The sequence below is a fragment of the Rhinatrema bivittatum genome, chromosome 2, assembly GCF_901001135.1.
Source record: "Rhinatrema bivittatum chromosome 2, aRhiBiv1.1, whole genome shotgun sequence".
NCBI classification, from domain to species: Eukaryota; Metazoa; Chordata; class Amphibia; order Gymnophiona; family Rhinatrematidae; genus Rhinatrema; species Rhinatrema bivittatum.
In genome coordinates this window covers 367,850,429-367,870,740 of record NC_042616.1, presented here as the reverse complement: position 1 = coordinate 367,870,740, position 20,312 = coordinate 367,850,429, and the positions used below count along the sequence as shown (strand labels likewise).

At 45.6% G+C, this 20,312-nt stretch overlaps 1 protein-coding gene across 2 annotated transcripts in view; it reads left to right on the top strand.

Annotated features, from left to right (window-relative positions):
- The window catches only part of EXOC3 (exocyst complex component 3), a 270,816-nt gene that overhangs the window by 134,918 nt on the left and 115,586 nt on the right, over nt 1-20,312 (top strand). For both annotated transcript variants that reach the window (XR_003854639.1, XM_029589941.1), the window contains exons 6-8: nt 60-160; nt 1,577-1,687; nt 16,220-16,370. Coding sequence is in view for 1 of the 2 variants with exons in the window: in XM_029589941.1 (XP_029445801.1) it covers nt 60-160; nt 1,577-1,687; nt 16,220-16,370 (363 nt within the window). In the remaining variant the exon portion in view is untranslated. The remainder of the gene's footprint in view (nt 1-59; nt 161-1,576; nt 1,688-16,219; nt 16,371-20,312) is intronic.

The following is a 20,312-nucleotide window of genomic DNA, read 5'->3' as shown; positions in this document are numbered from 1 at the left end:
CCGTAGAAAGGCACAACCCAAAGTGAAATTCAATTCATTTCAGACTTATTAATTTTTAGATGTTTGAGCAGAATCTTCAGGTGGCTACACAGATAAGTGAAGATCTGAAAGTGAAGGTCCTGCTGCTCTGTCTCCAACAAATGAGTTCATTTTTGATCAGGTAAGTCAGGGGACTTTTTTTTTTTTTAGTGTAAACATCTTTATATACTGAATAAACTAATTAGTTCCTTTCCCTTCACAATAAACTTGCATCTTGTACTACAAGTGTGCACTATACCTTGTGTACACTGGTCCTTATACACCTCATGGCAATGGAAACTATCAATAACATTTTAAGAAAACTTAAAACTTGTATGGCTTTCTTTCAAATTTATTTGAAAGAATTTTATTCGAATTTATCACTAGGTTGTAAAATTAGTACTCTTAAGATATTCATATAGATCTCTTTCCATCCATCCTCAATATTCCAAAGGGTTTGATATTTCCCAAACAGTGTTTTAAATTTCCTGTTTCTCTTAGTGGTAAAATTATAGCCAGATTAAAAAAAAAAAAAAAAAAAAAAAGGTAGGATGTAGGAGGTGTTTTGGTGGCATGGTAAGTTATCTGGCTAGCGCTGATATTCATCGTTAGCTGTATAAACTTACCTGGGTAAGTCTAGTTAGATAAGTTCCACTGAATATACTTACATGAGTAACACTTTATCTGTAAATTCTGCTGAATATCTGGCTAAACTTACCCACTCCCTGGCTTGCTCAATGTTGACTTCATAGATAATATATAGATATATGGGTATAGATTTTAAAGCTAGGAGTTAACCAGCTGTAAGCAGTGCTTTTTCTTTTTAGAGTAAAGTTCCATTATCCCTGCAGGACATCTTGCTCATGTACTCTTGTCAGTGTTTGCTCCCAGCTCATACCTTAGTTTCCCTGCCAGATCCTGGCACACAAGGTGACATTTCTCAAGCAAACCACAGTGGGTTGTATCTAGACTAAGTCTGGATTTTGCCTTTTGAGACCTAAAATCACTTGACAACATCTAAGAAGAAATGGGATAAGGTAATGTTTTATAAGAAGATCTGTAGCAAGCTAAACACTACAGACACTTCCTCCTCAGCTCCCTGGATATGAAAAGAGGTGGATGATGATCTGTACGAACACGAGAGAGGTGCTTCTGGGGCTTGGCTCTCTTGGACTGCGAGTCTTTGTTTTTCCTTCTTGCAGTTTTGCAGTCTGAGCTGTGTGGACTCTTGATTCCAAGGTTATGGGGAATTCCAAGGTTATGGGGAATTTTTGAGGGAGGCTGGATGTCTTTCCTTCCCAGGATCCAAGAGTTTTTATTCTGTGTTAGGATACACAGAGCTGCACTGCATGACCTGCCCCTTTCAAGGGGGTTGGTTTTGCTGGTAACACTAAAAGGGGAACACAAGTTTTTTTTCAACAAGAAGCTGAGAACGATGCTGATATGTTACACTGGTCAGGAGCCCATATCTATGCGTTGTGTGAGGGTATGCCAGCTTCAGGCATTTCCTATTAAGGCTCCACAAATGCTACAGTATCAAAATCTCATGTTATTTCAGGTACAAAGAAGAAGCACAGATGTATAAAGAGGAGCACTTGAGGCATCGTCAGCACCCAGCCTGCTATGTCCAGTATATGATTGCAATCATCAACAATTGCCAGACCTTCAAGTAAGTGCTTCCCCTAAAGAATGCAAACATCTGAATGAGCCCATTGCCACTGAAAATCCAGAGGATCAGAGCTAGATAGGGCCTGAGTTGTTGTTTTTTTTAACTTTTTTATTTTAAAACAAAGCACAATCACAAATGATCTATTCAAGAGCAACAATAGAGTGACAATGCAGGATACAGTCAGCACGGAATCATTACAGCACAGACATGTACAATGCAAATGACAAAATTAAAATTTAAAGCTCTGAAGGAATATAAAATGAGACTAAACATTCAAAGTCTCCCTCTGCCAATTGCAGTACGAGGACCGAGCATCTGTGTACTAGTCCATTTATATTGTTTAAAAAGGTGAGTTTTCAATGTTGCGCTGTTAAGATGACTGGGTAGGGGGTTTGGGTGAGATGGGGGGGGACTTCAGGCTAAAGAGCCAGGAGTGTCTTCACGAGTTTGCAGATGAACTGGATGATCTGGTAACTTAATTGGTTAAACTGGTTATTTCATTGCCGCGCATGTTAGAAAATCTCTTGATTGCTTGTTTAAAAGCCAATTTATTGGGGGTAAAAGCATCTAATTAACATGAATAAAATTAACTTGTGTATCTTTTAAAATTTGAAGTTCGAATAAGCAGGTATATCATTTGTACATGCTTATCAGGCCTGAATTCCAATTAATCCCTGTAAATGCTTTTCAGACTTATCCGAATAAATCTGAACCTATATAGCTCATGGTTTTTACATGCGCCAGCATTTGTGTTTGTGTATGCACTCCTATTTTATTACCTGCGCTTATCATTTATTTATTTATTTATTTATTTATTGTTTTTGTTATACCGAGTTTCATGATAGGCATCACATCAACCCGGTTTACAAATAACAAGGAGTGTAAAGCATAACGTAACGTAAAAAACAATATTTTCAATAAGAACCTTGAACTTTAAATACAGTGAATCAGAAAAAGGGAGAGGGAAAGTTACAAAAACAAGGAAAATAAACTTGGGATGGAAGGGGAGAAATTGAACAGCACAATATTTACATTTCAGCCTATTGATACATTAGAATAGCAATGAAAAAATAAGACTATGAACGGTACATAGGTAATCAAATGAATAAATATGACACAGTTGTGAATGGTAATAGTATGATAAATATTCAGCAGGAATTAGTGAGAGAGGGTTTGAGGTTGGTTGATTCGTGTTTACATTCCATTATTGCATACGAGTTAGTGCTAGTGAGAGGAGGTTTTATTCAGTGTATTTTATTCAATACATGTAAATGTATTGAATAATTTAACCAATCGATATTATTTCCATGTACTATCTTGTGTAAATGCATGCGACCTTGTATTGTGAGCGGTATGTTTATTGGCAGCCAATGTAAAGATATTAATACGGGGGTAATATGTTCACATGTTTTGTTCCAGTCAAAACGCGTGCTGCTGCTTTCTGTAACACCTGTATGGCCTAATGGTGCTGTTAGGTAGACCAAGCAGTAATGCGTTTGCAATATTCAATGATTGTAGAACATTTCTAAATTCTGTGGATGCCAACATAGGTTTCAGCTTTCAGAGAGTAAGTAGTTTAAAATAACCTTCTCTTATTTTTAATGCAATATGTTTTTTCATCCCAAGTTCCGTATCTATTGTTACTCCAAGGTCTCTAACAAAAGTGCATGTTGTATCTTTGCATTATTCTTAAGGGATAAAGGCTACATGTCCATTGCTGTGGATTTTCTTTCCAGTAGTAATATCTCTGTTTTATTGGTATTCAAAATCAGTTTCAGAGGTACAAGAAGTTGATTAATCAGATCTAAATACATTGATACAGTCCTTTAGTGCTTGATCTCTTGTGTCTTGGGTACAAGAAACCGAATGTCATCCGCGTATATATGAAAATTAAGGCCTAACCCTGATAGAAAATGACAAATTGTTTAATATCTATCTTTACCTATGTCGCAGAGAGGGTGGAGCCTTGTGGGACGCCAGTTTTTAGTGGAAAAGTATTAGAAAGTGTATTTTTTATTTTTACTTGAAAACTTCGATTATTTAAAAAGGATATGAACCAGTTTTAAAACAGTGTTTTGTATTCCTATTTCTTTAAGGTGTGTAATTAAAATACGGTGATCAACTGTATCAAATGCAGCCAATAAATCTAATAAAATTAAAAAATAGCTGTGACCAGAGTTGAAACCCCTCAGAATAGTATCTGATAAGGAGATTAAAGCAGTTCAGTATTAAAATTTTTTCAGAAGCCAAATTGGTTCGGAAATAAAATATTATGTGATTCCAGATAATTGTCTAGTTGTCGTTGAACAATTTTCTCTATCAGTTTTGCTACAAATGGTTAGATTGGATATAGGTCTATAATTGATGACTTGTGTAGCATCTAACTTGGGGTTTTTTAATATAGGTTTAATAAGGGCATTCTTCAATACGTCAGGATAGGTACCTTCTGTTAAAGATAGATTGATTATTGCTGCTATAGGTTTGCAATAGTTTGTGTAATTGTTTTTAATGTGACTATCGGAATTTGATCAGTGGGTGTTTAGCAATGTTAGCTTATTAATTAATGTTCAGTTTCTAATGCAGATGTTGTTTCAAATGTAGACCATTTGACGTCTGCTTTTGGTGTCATCGTTACGTTTTGATTGGAATTTGTAGGAAGCGAATTTATTAAGGATTCAATGTTGTTTTTTGAAAAATTGAGCAACTAGTTTGTTCTATTATCAGCCAACTGTGTGGTATGTTGAGTGTAACTATAGAAAATAGAATTTTTGGATTATGATAATATTGTTCCATCCTACTTTTAAAATAGTCTTTTTTTTTGTTTTTATCTATACTTTTCTTATAACGGTTAAGGGCCGCTCTAAAGTTGCCTAGGGTTTGAGAGTTCTTGTTATGTCTCCAGATTAGTTCTAATTTTTTCAAAGTTTTCTTTTCTGATTTTAAATTATTTGTGTACCATGGATTCATTTGGCTAAGAGGATTTAATTCTTGTTTTTTGGGACATAATTTATCAGCTTATATTTGTGGTTTTATTCAACCAAAAGGTGGTTGCTTCAAGATAATTTTGGTTTTTTGTTTCATCTGAAAAGTTTATAAATTCCTTCATGAGGTCATCGGGGGTTGGATTTGGAAAGATATGTATGAAGGTTTCGTTGGTTTATGTTTATCTGGTTTCATGTACCCTGTTTTTGAACTGTATTAGGGCATGGTCTGACCATGGGACCTGGGATATTGTCATAGATGTTTTATTGTTAAGATTAGTATTTATAAAAATTAGATCCAATGCATGCCCTGCTTTGTGGATAGGTTTACTGGACATTAATTGGTATCCTAGCGTCTTCTATGATTCTACTAAAATAGAGCTGGGGTTTCTAACGGGGTGACATCTATGTGTAGATTAAAATCTCCTAGGACTATGGATGGTTTATTGGGATTTAATGATATGGTGAGATATTGTGATCAAGTAGTTTAGGTGGGCAGTAAACTAAGCAAATTGTATAAATTCCAGACTCTAATATCATTACTTCATAGGGTGGACAGATAGAAATGGGTATGAGTTGAGATTGTATTGTTTTTTGGAAATTAACAGCAGCCCTCCCCCTCTGCGCTGTGCTTCGAGGGGCTGAGAAAATATCATAATTTGCCTTAGCAAGTTGATTAAGTAAAACATTGTCAGTTGGTTTTAACCATGGTTCGGTTTATTGCAAAAAATCTGGTTTTTTATCTTGAATTAAATCAGTAATCAATACAGCTTTTTGGAAATAGCTTGAATATTAATCAGGAAAAAAGACAGAAAAAGACAATTAAAGACAGATGGTTTATAGTTTGTGATATTAAAGTTCTGTGCAGGACTCGATGAGTCTTTTTTTTCTTGTTCTTTCCATTATATTGGCAAACTGGAATAGTGTTTGAGAGGTCCATTTGAGACACCATTATTGTTTATATGTTTTTTGATAGGTTAAGTCTGAATAAAAATTATAAGGATATCTAACCTTCGTCATCAGGACTGTGATAGGTAGGGTAATCTGAATGTTGATCGAGGCGATGGATCGAAGGGGCGATCAAAGGGGCAGGCCCCTTTGGCGCGCCCCATGTCTGAATTGGTTCCCTTCCAATTGCAGACTGAACAAGATGACAGACAACAATGATGGAGCTATTACAATTCCTGGATGCTCCCAAGGAATAACCTCCATCCCTATTCACCAGGTTCTTATTGGATCTCCTCAAAAAGAACTGGGAACACCCTGGTTCTATTGCTCCAGTCAACAGAAAAGCTGATATCACTTATTTGGTCTAGTCAACCCCAGGATTCCAGAAACCTCAGCTGGATCACCAGTCCTGTGGTTGTAGAATCTGCCCAAAAAAGGGCAAAAAAGATCAAAACCCCACTCTTCCTTTCCCCAAGGTAAGGAACAGAAATTCCTGGATGCCATTGGCTGGCGTGTCTTCCAGGGATCGATGCTTATCTCTCGGATTGCCTCCTACCAGCTGTATATGACCCAATACAACAGGGTCTTATTCAAGCAGATACAGGACTTTGCAGAGTCCCTGCCTCAGCAATTCCAGAACAACTTCTAACCCTAGTACACAAGGGTTTGAGGCAGGGAAGCCTGAAATAAGATCCTCTTATGATATCTTTGACACCGCTTCCAGGGTATCTGCAACTGCTATTTCGGCAAGAAGATGGGCCTGGCTTAAGTCTTTGGACTTGTGCCCTGAAGTACAAGACACATTATCTGATCTGCCCTGCATAGGAGACAATCTGTTTGGCGAACAGATTCAGCGGACGGTGGTGGAACTCAAAGACTATCATGAGACCCTACGCCTGCTCTCTCTGATGCCCACTGAGTATTCCTCTGAGTATTCCTCCAAACAGCCTTTCAGGAAGGATACTAAAAAGTCATTCTTCCGTCCAAAGAAGTCCTATCCACCACAGTCTAGGACTCGTTCCATGAGACCTTTCCAAAAGGCCCAGTCTCGTCAACCTCTTAAACAAAAGCCACAAGCAGCTCCTCAGCTGGGCCCTGCTTCTGGTTTTTGACTCCTACCTAGAGAGCAGCAGCCAGTTTCCACTGCCTCAGATACCAGTGGGAAGTCAATTGTGCCATTTCAACAACAGGTGGCTCACAATCACCTCAGACCAGTGGGTCCTTGCTATAATCTCTCAAGGTTATCGCCTGAACTTTCTCTCCATTCCACCGGACTTCCCACCTCTAACGGCGTGGAGTACATCCGACCACTCACTACTCCTGGAACAGGAGATCTCCCTCCTCCTCCAGTCCAGAGCAATAGAACCAGTACCTTACTCTCAACAAGGCCTAGGATTCTATTCCAGGTACTTTCTAATTCCCAAAAAATCTGGAGGCGTTCATCCAATTCTGGATCTATGTGCCCTCAACAAGTACCTCCAGCGAGAAAAGTTCAAGATGGTAACCTTTTGGTTCCCCTTCCTCTTCTGCAAAGAGGAGACTGGCTCTGCTCTCTTGATCTCCAAGATGTGTACACATACATTGCGATAAATCCATCTCATCGCAGGTTCCTGAGATTTCAAGTTGGCCCCAAGCACTATCAATACCGAGTGCTCCCATTCGGCCTGGGATCTGTACCATGAGTCTTACCAAGTGCCTTGTAGTAGTAGCAGCAGCCTTCCTCAGGACTCAAGGTGTTCACGTCTACCCCTATCTAGACGATTGGTTGATCAGGGCTTCCACTCAGCAAGCTGCTCTGTCATCCCTATGTCTTCCATTACACACTCTGATTTCGCTAGGATTTCTCGTCAACTATGCAAAATCCTGCTTGGTCCCTCTCAGACTTTATTATTCAGAGGGGGCAGACTTGGATACCTTGCAGGCAAAGGCTTTTCTGCCTCAACAGCGAGCTCTCACTCTCATCTAACTCGCACATCAGCTACCAGTTTCAGCGCCGCACGACTGCATGCCACTTCCTACTGGGACACATGACGTCCTCAGTAAGGTTACCCCAATGGCCCACTTGGCCATGAGAGTCATGCAGTGGACTCTAAGGTCACAATGGACTCAGTCCGTCCAACCTCTATCGACCACTGTCCACATCACCCGACTCACTCCGTCAGTCTCTAGCCTGGTTGGAAAAATCAGATCAATCTCCTCCAAGGCCTGCCCTTCCAGGCTCCAGACCCTAAAATAATTCTCACCACCGATGCTTCCCCAACATCGGTTTGGGGAGCCCATGTGGCCGATTTGCAAACACAAAGAACTTGGTCTCCAGAGGAAGCCAAACACCAAATCAATTTCCTGGAGCTGCGAGCATCAGATATGATCTCAGGGTCTTTCAGGATCGCCTTTCCAATCAGGTCATCCTGATTTCAGACGGACAAACCAGGTGGCCATATGGTACATCAACAAACAGGGAGGGACGGGCTCCTACCTACTGTGTCAGAAAGCTGCGCAGATATTGCGGCGGAGGCCCTCTCCACTCAATGAACCTCAGGGTCACCTATTTGCCGGGAGTGGACAATGTGTTGGCGGACAACCTAAGTCGCGCTTTCCATCTGCACGAATGGTCCATCAACCCCACAGTAGCGGACTCAATATTCCAACGTTTGGGTCATCCTCGCATATACCTCTTTGTGTCACCATCAAAACCGCAAGGTAGGGAACTTTTGCTCTCTCACTCGCAGCCAACACTCACAGCCAAGAGATGCGTTCTCCCTCTCATGGGCAACTGGTCTCTTATATGCATTCCCTCCACTTCCACTTCTCTCGAAGACTCTTATGAAGTTACGTCAGGACAAAGGATGCATGATCCTTATAGCATCTCACTCGCCTTGCCAAGTGGGTAGTATCCAATACTTCAGGATCTCTCCATTCGCAGGCACATTCCCTTGGGAAAAGGACCCGCTTCTGATCACTCAGAATGGCGGGTGCCTACGCCACCCCAGTCTTCAAGATTTGTCCCTGACGGTCTGGTTGTTGAAAGGTTAATTCTTCAGCCATTTAACCTTTCGGAGAGTCAGTTTCCCGTGTCCTGATTGCTTCACGGAAGCCTTCCACGAGAGAGTCTTACCTCTACAAATGGAAACAGGTTTAAGTCATGGTGTTCTTCTCAATCCCTTGATCCCTTTAACCTGTTCCACCACGAAGTTTCTAGACTATCTCTGGCACTTGTCAGAATCAGGTCTAAAAACTTCCTCCATCAGAATGCATGTCAGTGCGGTGGCCGTCTTCCATAAAGGTGTCGGGGACGTTCCTATTTCGGTACAACCCCTCGTGACACGTTTCTGAAAGGCTTGCTTCACCTCAAGCCTCCACTGCGTCCTCCGGCCCCTTCCTGGGACCTCAACCTGGTTTTAGGTCAGCTCATGAAACCAACCATTTGAGCCTCTCCAATCCTGTGGATCTTCGCTTTCTCATATGGAAAGTGATTTTTCTTCTGGCGATAACATCTGCTCGCAGTTAGTGAGTTACAGGCCCTAGTTACCTATCCGCCTTACACTAAACTTCTGCAGGACCAGGCAGTACTCCGCACTCACCCTAAGTTCTTGCCTAAGGTAGTATCGGAGTTTAATATTAATCAATCCATTATACTACCTACCTTCTTTCCCAGGCCCCACTCCAATCCAGGAGAATAAGATCTGCATACCCTTGACTGCAAGCGGGCTCTAGCCTTCTATCTAGACCGTACAGCCGCCCATAGGAAAAGCACTCAATTGTTTGTCTCTTTCCATTTCATCAAATTGGGGCAGCCTGTGGGTAAGCAGACTCTCTCCTCCTGGTTAGCGGACTGCATATCTTTTTGCTATCAGCAAGCAGGCATTCCACTTCAAGAACGTGTTAAGGCACATTCTGTGAGGGCCATGGCGACTTCAGTAGCGCACCTTCGCTCTGTGCCGCTTCCTGACATTTGCAGGGCTGCTACCTGGAGTTCTCGCCATACCTTTACAGCCCATTATTGCTTAGACAAGGCCAGAAGACAAGATTCCATCTTCGGTCAGTCTTGTCTTGCGCAACATTTTTACTACTTGATGTACCAACACCCTTCCGCCTGCCCGTTAGGGTTCAGGATGCCCCCTGCCAAATTCCACCCCACTTCTTGTGCCTATGGCACATCTTGGGTACATTTGGTGCATTTCTCGGACATCCTCAGCTCGGTACTCACCTATATGTTAGGACTACCATCCTGCTTGTCCTGTGAGAAAACAAATGTTGCTTACCTGTAGCAGGTGTTCTCACAGGACAGGCAGGATGTTAGTCCCTCACGAAACCCACCCACCGCCCACGGTGTTGGGTTCGTTACGTTTTCATTATTTTATTTTTCGGCACTTCCTTTAGCTTTAAACAAGACTGAAGGGGGAACCCATGCTGGCTGCAGGTTTAGTGCCATGCTGGGCATGCCCAGTAGGTGCCAGTCAAAGTTCTAGAAACTTGACAAAAGTGTTCCGTGATTGGGCTCCATCCTATGATGTCACCCATATGTGAGGACTAACATCCTGCTGTCCTGTGAGAACACCTGTTACAGGTACGCAACATTTGCTAATTCACATGTACCCGTTCTAGGCTTCTTATGATTTTATAGACCTCTGTTATGTCCCCCCTCAGCCCACCTTTTCTCCAGCTGAATTGCCCCCTAACCTCTGAAGCCTTTCTTCATAGGGGAGCCTTCCATCCCCTTTATTATGGTGCCCTTCTCTGTATCTTCTCTAGTGCAACTATATCTTTTTTGAGTTGTGGTGACCAGAATTGTAAACTACTCAAGGTGTGGGCTCACCATGGAGCGGTACAGAGACATTGACATATTTCCATTTTAGTCACCATTCCCTTCCTAGTAATTCCTAACATTCTGTTTGCTTTTTGACTGCCGCAGCACACTGAGCCGACAATTTAAATGTATTATCCACTATGAGCTTAGATCTTTTTCCTGGGTGGCAGCTCCTAATATGGAACCTAAAGTCATGAAACTACGGCATGGTTTATTTTTCCCTATATATATCACCTTGCACTTGTTCACATTAAATTTAATCTGCCATTTGGATGCCCAGTCTTCCAATTTTGCACAGTCCTCCTGCAATGTATCACAATCTGCTTGTGATTTAACTACTCTGAATAATTTTTATCATTTGCAAATTTGATTACCACATATTGTATTCTTTTCCAGATCATTTATAAATAATTGAAAAGCACCATTCCATAAGTACAGATCCCTGAGGCACTTCACTGTTTACCCTTTTCCACTGAGAAAATTGACCATTTAATCCTTCTCTGTTTCCTGTCTTTTAAAGAGTTTGAATTCCATGAAAGGACATCTCCTCCTATCCCTTGACGTTTTAGTTTTGGGATAGGAGGTGATGTCCTAAGGACAGAAGATCCTGATAGTCAGTGGAGCCAGACTGACTGGACTTTCACCTCAGCCGCAAAAAACCCACAGGACTGCCATGTTTCAGCTGTAAAGACAAAGGCCATTTTGCATGGTTCTGTCCCCACAGGGAAGATAACGTTAATGTTGCCTCACCTTTTGTAATTTCATGGATCTCCCCAACTGGGGTGTCTCTAGTTTTGTGGTTGAGCTAGATAGCGTTCCAACCCAGGCATTAGTGGACTCTGGGAGTGTAAAAATGCTCATTCAAAGAGTATTAGTGAAGCGGGTCCAGATTGACTACAACAGCGTCATGACCCTGACATGCATCCATGGGAACCAACAGCAGTATCCAACAATCTAGGTACAACTGAAGATCCTGGTCAAACAAGACAGAATAGAGCTGGAGTTCTTCCTTGGCTACCCTTACCCTGTGGTTGATAGAATGGGACTATCCAAAACTTTGAGAACTTGTGGAACCAGCTCAAAACAGATTCGTGGCAGCCATAACAATGAAGAATTTCCTAGCGTGTAGCAGATGGACTCAGAACAAATGGGTATAGTGTGCTCGTGCTAGCAGTTTGGAGACGGATCTGACGTCAGCACGGGTACATATACCCCTGCAGGAAGTGCAGCAATTCAGTAATTTCTGTCTCCAAAGCAGTTTGGAGCTACCCTCACGCTAGACGAGCCCCGCACTCCTGCGGTGATACCATTCGGTCCCTCCCCCAGTTGAGTTTCCCGAGGGTGATTTCCGTGGTCCCTCGGAGGTAAGAGCCTTGGTCCGGTGGCCGGCTCGCGGCAGGGACCTAGCCCCCGAGTGAGAAGGGCTCGGGCGCAGCTTAGAGGCAGCCTCGGTCCCGGTGCGGACTTGGCCCCCGAGCGAGACGAGTTCAGGCGCGGCCTAGAGGCAGCGGGTGCACTCCTCGAGCGCGGCGGTGACGGTATTCACCCTCTCCCCCCGCAGCCGGAGACCGCCCGGGGTCGCAGCCGGGAAGCGCTGAAGACAAGGTAAGGCGTACATCTTTATTTGTTGGTCTCCGAGGAAGCGAGGATTAACGGAGTCGGCCTACGTGGCAACCCGCCAAGGAGGTCGCCATTTTGCCTGCCTGCCCGCCTCTTTGCCCTGGTTCGTCGCCGCACTCTAGCAGGAGGCGCCCGAAAATACTTGGGCGCATATTTGATAGAGGCATACATTGAAGTCACCTTAATTCATGTTGAACAGCGCACGCCCGTGCTAGGCGCCTGTTGCTAGGCGCACGTTCAGAGGCGCATGCGGACAGGCACGCTTGGATAAGCACATATTGGTAGGCGCACATCTTTCGCGCATATTACAAAGCGCAGACTCCAGCTGGGGGGGAGGTAACAGACGAGATGGCGCGTAAGAGAGCCCATGCGTCAGCAGAAACCGGCACCTCCAGACTCGGGCATAAGAGCTCTAAGCCTCTGCTCAGCATGCAACCTCAGAGCTACACAGAGCGAGGAAGCAGACTCCCTATGTGCCCAATGTGAAGAGGCCCTGGGAGTTCCAGGCCAGGAAGGTCGCAGCCCAGCGTACTTGCCAGTTCCTCAGGGAACAACCCGGACCTAGCAGGCCACTGTGAGCAGCCAGGGAACCCGAGAGACCTGGTGCCCCTAAGGCCAGATCCTGCTTCGCTCTCCTGGGTGGAATTGTTCAAGGGGATTCATGCCTTTGTCACAATGCAGTCTGCTCCCCGAACGGGTCCATACGTACCGGATGACCCGGCCCCTGGACCCTCAAGGCCTAGGCACGGCCACTCGCCACCCGGAAGCCCCACTTATGGGGATTCAAATTGTTCTGAGGAAGACGACGAGCCCCCCCGAGGAGGGAGAACTGCCCTCGGGGATTGAACCATATCGGACCATGAGGCGCTTCTTTCTGAAAGAGGATCTCCCAGGCGTGGTCTCTCAATGCCTGTCGGAACTGGATATCCCGGGCCATGACACCACCAGGGGAACCTAGAGTGAACCCCCTGTTAGAGGGCCTGCGCCAAACGGCTCACCATTTTCCCCTCCTACGGGCAGCACAGCAGCTAATCGATTTGGAATGGAATGCGCCGGAGGCCTCATTCAAAGGGGGTCGGGCCTTGTCTGGCATGTACCCCTTAGACCCGGCAACCAAGGAAGCTGCTGGCGTGCCCCAAGGTAGACGCCATAGTGAGCGCGATTGTGAAGTGCACCACCATTCCGGTGGAGGGGGGGGGGGGGGGGGCGGCCCTCAGGGATACACATGACCGGCGCATGGACGCCATTCTGAAACAAGCTTTTGAGGTGGCAGCCATGTCCCTACGAATTGCGACCTGCTGCACCGTGGTGATGCGTTCCTGTTTATCACAGGCTAGGAACAACACCCCGGGAGAAGAGATGGAATCAGCTCTCTCGTTCCTCACTGACGCAGCCTCCGACCTAGTCCGTACGGCAGCCAAGGGAGTGTCATCCTCAGTGGCAGCCAGGAGACAGCTCTGGCTACGTAATTGGTCGGCCGACTCCTCCAAGACACGTCTCACGAGAATGCCCTTTAAGGGATCCCTCCTGTTCGGCAGCGACCTCGAGAAACTGGCCAATAAATGGGGTGCCTCTCCATTACCCCGTCTACCAGAAGACAGGTCAAGGAGGAGCCAGCACCCCTTTCCTAGGCCATCCAGAGGTAGAAACTCTCAGCGCTTCAACCCTTACAGGGCTCGCTACCAAGCATCTTGTTCTCAGGCCAGGAACCAGTCCTTTCGGACTAAGCACAGCAAGAGGAGAACCGGCTCGGGTTCCGGTCCCGGCCGCACCCCACAATGACAATCAGCCGACCATCCGAGGGTAGCAGCCATAGGGGGCAGGCTAACCCTCTTCTACCGCAGGTGGGTCGAGATTACCTCGGACCAGTGGGTCCTCGCCATCATCCGAGAAGGGTATTACCTGGACTTTCTTCGGCTCCCGCCAGACAAGTTTGTGGAATCTCCTTGTTCACCCCTCAAGAGGGCGGCACTAGAAGTTACCTTGCCGAGGCTCCTGTCCCTAAAAGCCATAATCCCAGTGCCTGCAGGGGAGATAAATTCTGGGCATTATTCCATTTATTTCATAGTACCCAAGAAGGAGGGCACTTTCAGGCCCGTCCTGGACCTCAAGTCAGTCAACCGACACCTACGGGTCCCCAGCTTTCGCATGGAAACTGCAGTCTGTCAAAAATGCAGTACAGCCAGGGGAGTTTCTCACATCCCTAGATCTGTCGGAAGCCTACTTGCATATCCCCAATCCATCGGGATCACCAGCGCTATTTACGCTTCAAAGTCCTGAACCAACACTTCCAGTTCCGAGTTTATCCTTTGGGTTTAGCCACCGCGCTGCGGACCTTCACCAAGGTCATAGTAGTGGCGGCGTCCCTCAGGAAGGAAGGAATCCTCGTCCATCCCTACCTGGACGATTGGCTGATCAGGGCGAAGTCACCGGAGGAGAGCCACCAGGCAACTAACAGAGTTATAGCTCTTCTGGAAAGCCTAGGATGGGTAGTAAACTTGAACAAGAGTTCCCCTACAGCCTTCTCAGTCGCTGGAATACCTAGGATTCCGATTCGACACCCAGGAAGACAAGGTCAGTCTGACCGCCAAGAGGAGAGCAAAGCTCCGGAATCGCCTGCAGGCCCTGCTGAGCGCCACCTGGCCCACAGCGTGGGATTATCTACAGGTCCTCGGCCTTATGGCATCCACTCTGGAGGTGATACCATGGGCGCGGGCTCATATGAGACCATTACAAAGCGCCCTCCTATCTCTGTGGAGCCCACGATCACAGAACTACACCGTACACCTACCTCTACCAGCCAGAGTGCGGAATCAGATACGATGGTGGTTGCAGCCCGGCCACATGAGCCGGGGGTCAAGAATGTCCTCCCCAACCTGGACCCTGCTCACTACAGATGCCAGCCTGAACGGATGGGGAGCGCACTGCGAAGAACTCACCGCCCAAGGGCGGTGGAACAGAGAAGAGTCAGGATGGAACATCAACCGACTAGAGGCACGGGCAGTCAGGATAGCATGCCTGCGATTTGCCCACAGGCTCCGAAACAGAGCGGTCAGAGTGATGTCGGACAACGCCACCACAGTGGCATACATCAACCGACAGGGCGGAACCAGAAGCCGACAGGTATCCCTAGAAATAGCCCCCCTGATGTCTTGGGCGGAAGCAAATCTACAGGACATCTCCGCCGTCCACATCGCCGGGAAGGACAGCACCACAGCAGACTTCCTCAGCAGAGAAAGCCTAAATCCGGGGGAATGGCATCTGTCGCCCACAGCTTTCCAGATGATTGTGGATCAGTGGGGACGCCGGGCATGGACCTACTAGCGGACAGGTCCAACGCTCAAGTACCCAGATATTTCAGCCTCAGGCGCGATCCTCTATCCCAGGGGATCGATGCCCTAGTCCAGCCATGGCCTCAGGGGATCCTGCTATATGCCTTTTCTCCATGGCCCCTGCTACAAAGAAGACTGAAGGGAGACCCCTGGTGGCTGAGAATATCATGGCATGCTGGGCATGCTCAGTAGGCTTAGTGTGCCAGCCAAAAGTTTCTAGAAACTCTTGACAGAAGGTTTCCGTACCAGGGCTCCATCTGATGATGTCACCCATATGTGAGGACTATCATCCTGCTTGTCCTGGGATAACACCTATTACAAGGTAAGCAATTTTGCCTTCCCCAGCGCCTCCTTTTCACTATGGCAGTCCATTTGCATATTGCATCTTGGCACCCTGGAGAGGCCGATTGGCGCGCGTTAGGAGAGCAGGCGCTCAATCATGAGTGCCCGTTTTCCACGTGCCGATATTGCATCGGCCTGAAGGTGATGTGACCCACCAATTGTTGGGGGTACTGATTCACAGAAAAAGTGAAGGGAAAAAGCACAGGACTATTTCTACAGCCAAATTCATAAGCAAAGCATGTCAAGCAGCACTGTCTCAATTTTCAAGATGGCTCATCTCCCAGTTAAAAATATTGCTAGCAGTACATTTTTTATGGGTTATCATAAGCTTCGAGATAATTGCATGGAGTGGCAGTTGATACTCTTAAGAGAAACATGGGGTTAACCTGCATGGTGCTGCAGATGCTACCATAAGAAGCTTGTTGGGCAGACTGGATGGACCATTTGGTCGTTTTCTGTTGTCATTACTATGTTAATTTAAGTTATCTTTTTTATTTCACAGAGAGTCTATCATCAGTCTGAAGAGGAAGTACTTGAGGAATGGCACAGAGGAGGGAATGTTAGCCAACCATTCAAACATGGATGTAACCCTGGACAACATAGCCAAGGAAGGATGCCTCAGCCTGCTAGATGAAGTCTTCATGGACTTGGAGGTTTGAAATCTTTTCTCATGTACTCTTAGCTATGCTGCCTATTTATGGGGGTGGGGAAGAATTCTCCAGCGCAATTCAAATAGGTTTATCCAAGAAGTATTGGAAGTATTCGTTTTCTTGAGGCATTATCCTTTGTACTGTTAAAATAATAGAATGAAGCCAGTATGCATTACCTAGTAACCTGTGCCTGGATATGGCACTGGACTGAAGATCACTGGTGTTCTCTAGGACCTAGTTGGCAGGATTCTATTTTGTGGCAAATATATTTAGCACAATTATGGAAAATGAAGTTCTGTTATGAAGACATTAAAGGAATAGTAAGAATAGGCAACTCCGTTCCTCGAGTGCTACAAGCTGGTCAGGTTTTCAGGATATTCCATTGAATATGGATCAGATGCATTGTCTCCACTGCATGCAAATGTATGCAAATAGCCATATGGAATATGCATGAGATATCTTGAAAACCTGACCAGCTTGCCAGCACTCAAGCATCTGAGTTGCTTACCCTTGGTATAGTACATGCTATAATCAAAGAATCATAAAGCTGGAGACTGTGATTAAGGAATGAGCAAATGAGCTCTTCCAAGATGTATATAGACATAGCGGGGGTAGCGAGCAGGCAGGCAGCAAGTGATTGCAAGAGATAAGGTGTGCTGAATTAACATTACAGCCTGTAGCTAAGGGCTTCCAACCTCTCCAGGAGCCCCCACAGCCAGGATATCCACAATGAATATGCATAAGATAAATTTACATATCATGTTATTTGCAAATTGATCTCATGCATATTCATTGTGGATATACTGAAAACCCGAATGTCTGTGGGGTTCTCAGGACAGGTATCGGAAGCAGTGTTTTAGCCAAAGCTATTCTAACTCTAGGCAAGGGTGCTAATAAATCAACTGGATCAGGTTTAAAAATTGGGAGCAAACAAAAAATCTCAGAACCATGCAAAATTTACTATTTTAAATTGCAAAAATGTTTTTACATGTGCCAGTATTAAGGCTAATCCACACAAATACCAGTTGTGAAAAGGTTTGGCACAAAATTATTAAATCAAACCTTGATAAAATTGTTTTATGATAAAAAATTTGAAGATGTTGATTATGTGCAGTTTTTATGGGAATCATTTTTCCACTGAAAGGTTTTTTTTTTCTTCATTACTGTTGCTGTTTTGTAGGTGACTTTATTTAAGATATCATGTTTTTAGATTTTTTTCACATTATTCCATCCAAGCTTCTTATCAGAAATGTTCACCGGTATATTAAGAGAATATCTTAATAGGTAGTAATATCTTTTGAAGGACTAGCAAATAAGATCTTGTAGTAAAGATGCTTTCAAAACCATGAAGTTCTCTGGTCTTTGTGGTCTCCAGAGCTCACATGCTACTATATATATATATATATATATATATATATATATATATATTTTTTTTTTTTTTTTTATTAAAGGTATTATAACATACAAATACTCTAGGGAATAAAAAGTTATGAATTAGCTTTCATTGAAAACTTCCTAGCTTAGGGGGTGGCTAACCTTTCACATGTCAAGAGCCATAAAACCAGAATTCATAGAGCCAGAGAGCCGCCATGCCTTTCATGGGTGGATGAGAAATGTTCGCTGCCCCATGCACTCACATGAAAGGGAAGGCCAATGCTTGCTGTCTCTTTGACAAAAAAACACACAAAAGCACAAAGCTCACTTTCCTGGCGTGTAGCCAGATGGACTCAGAACGAATGGGATAGTATCCGCGTGCTAGCAGTTGGAGACTGATCTGACGTCAGCACGGGGTATATATATCCCCACAGGAAGCGTAGCAACTTAGTAAATTTCCGTCTCCAAAGCAGTTTGGAGAGCCTGCACGCTTGCTGAGCGTGTTTTCCAAATCTACTTTTTCTTTTCTTTTTCTACTTACTAAAACTTCTATTGCATCGAGCCCCGCACTCCTGCGGTGATACCCTAAGGTCCCTCCCCCAGTAGAGTTTCCTGGGGTGATTTCCGTGATCCCCCGGAGGTGTAAGTCCTCGGTCCGGTGGCCGAATCGCGGCAGGGACACAGCCCCCGGGCGAGGGTTCGGGTGAGGCTTTCGAGGCGCCTCGGTCCCGGCGTGGACGAGGCAGCAGGTGCATATCCTCAAACGCGGTGGTGAAGGTACTTGCCCTCTCCCCCCGCAGCCGGAGACCGCCCGGGTTCCAGCTGGGAAGCGCCGAGGATCAGGTAAGGCGTACATCTCTTATTTCTGGTCTCCGAGGAACAGAGGATCGGCGGCGTGGCATGCCGTGGAGGGCGCCATTTTGTGGGCCCTGTTCAGGTATTGAGCGCCCGTAATAGGCGCTGCTCTATTTCTCCTTGTGCGTATATTGCCTTATTGCTAAGAGCATATTGAATGCCACTGAGCGTGTATTGCTAACCGCCTATTGCTGAGAGCATATTGAATGCCATTGAGCGTGTATTGCTAAACGCTTATTGCTGAAAGCCTATTGAATGCCATTGAGCGTGTATTGCTAACTGCATATTGCTAAGAGCATATTGTATGCCACTGAGCGTGTATTGCTGACCGCCTATTGCTGAGAGCATATTGTATGCCACTGAGCGTGTATTGCTGACTGCCTATTGCTGAGAGCCTATTGAATGCCATTGAGCGTATATTGCTAACTGCATATTGCTGAAAGCCTATTGAATGCCATTGAGCGTATATTGCTAACCGCTTATTGCTGAAAGCCTATTGAATGCCATTGAGCGTGTATTGCTAACCGCATATTGCTGAGAGCCTATTGAATACCATTCAGCATGTATTGCTAATCGCTTATTGCTGAGCGCTTATTGAAAGCCTTTAAGCGTGTATTGTTGGCGGCATATTGCTGAGAGCATATTGCATACAATTGAGCTGTTTTCATGACCGCCTAGTGCTGAGAACATATTATTATTTTTGTGCGCCTGTTGTACTAAGCGCATATTGCTGCCGCATATTATTCTTATTGTGCGCCTGTTGTATTAAGCGCCTATTGCTGCCGCATATTATTCTTATTGTGCGCCTGTTGTATTAAGCGCCTATTGCTGCCGCATATTATTATTGCACGCCTGTTATATTAAACATATATTATTGCCGCTTCTCTTTCAATGGAACAGAACGCATCAGCGTCTTCAGCGGCGGCGCCGCCTGCCTCAGGCATTAAAGCCCTTGGCCTCTGCTCTGCATGCCAGCTTAGAGCCACGCACAGTGAAGAGCCAGACTCCCTATGTGCCCAATGTGAGGAGGCCGTGGGACCCTCGAGCCAGGCCCAGTCTCAGCCACGATTTGCTGACAGTTCCCCAGGGGCTACCCTGGATTTAGCGGGCAGTCTCGACCAATCGGGAATCCCGGGGGATCTTGTACCCCGGCGATTAGAGGCTGCTTCCATTTCCTGGGTGGATCTCTTTAAGGGGATTCATGCCTTCGTACAGATGCAAACGGCTTCCCGTCCGGGCCCTGCGGTGGCTGCGGCTGCCGCTGCGGTGGCAGCTCCTGCGGATCCTGTTCCTGGACCCTCACGCCCTTATCGTGAGCGGGACCCTCCCGCCGCTGGACAGTCCAGATCAATCGGACCAGGAGGTTTCATCACCGGACGAGTCCGAACTCCCGGACGAGGGGGAGCTTCCCCCAGGGATTGAGCCATATAGAACCATGAGGCGGTTCTTCCCCAAGGAGGATCTCTCCGACCTGGTGTCTCAGTGTCTGGCGGAGTTGGATATTACGGTGCCCTCTGCGCAGAACCCCCTGCTGGAAGGTCTTCGTCCTACAGCCCGCCATTTTCCATTCTTGCAAGCAGCTCAACAACTGATAGATTTAGAATGAAGGAAGCCGCTGGTGCCGCCCAAAGGGGACCGGGGCCCTGACGGGCATGTACCCATTGGCACCGGCTATCCAGGACCTGCTGGCGTGCCCTCAGGTGGACGCCTTGATTA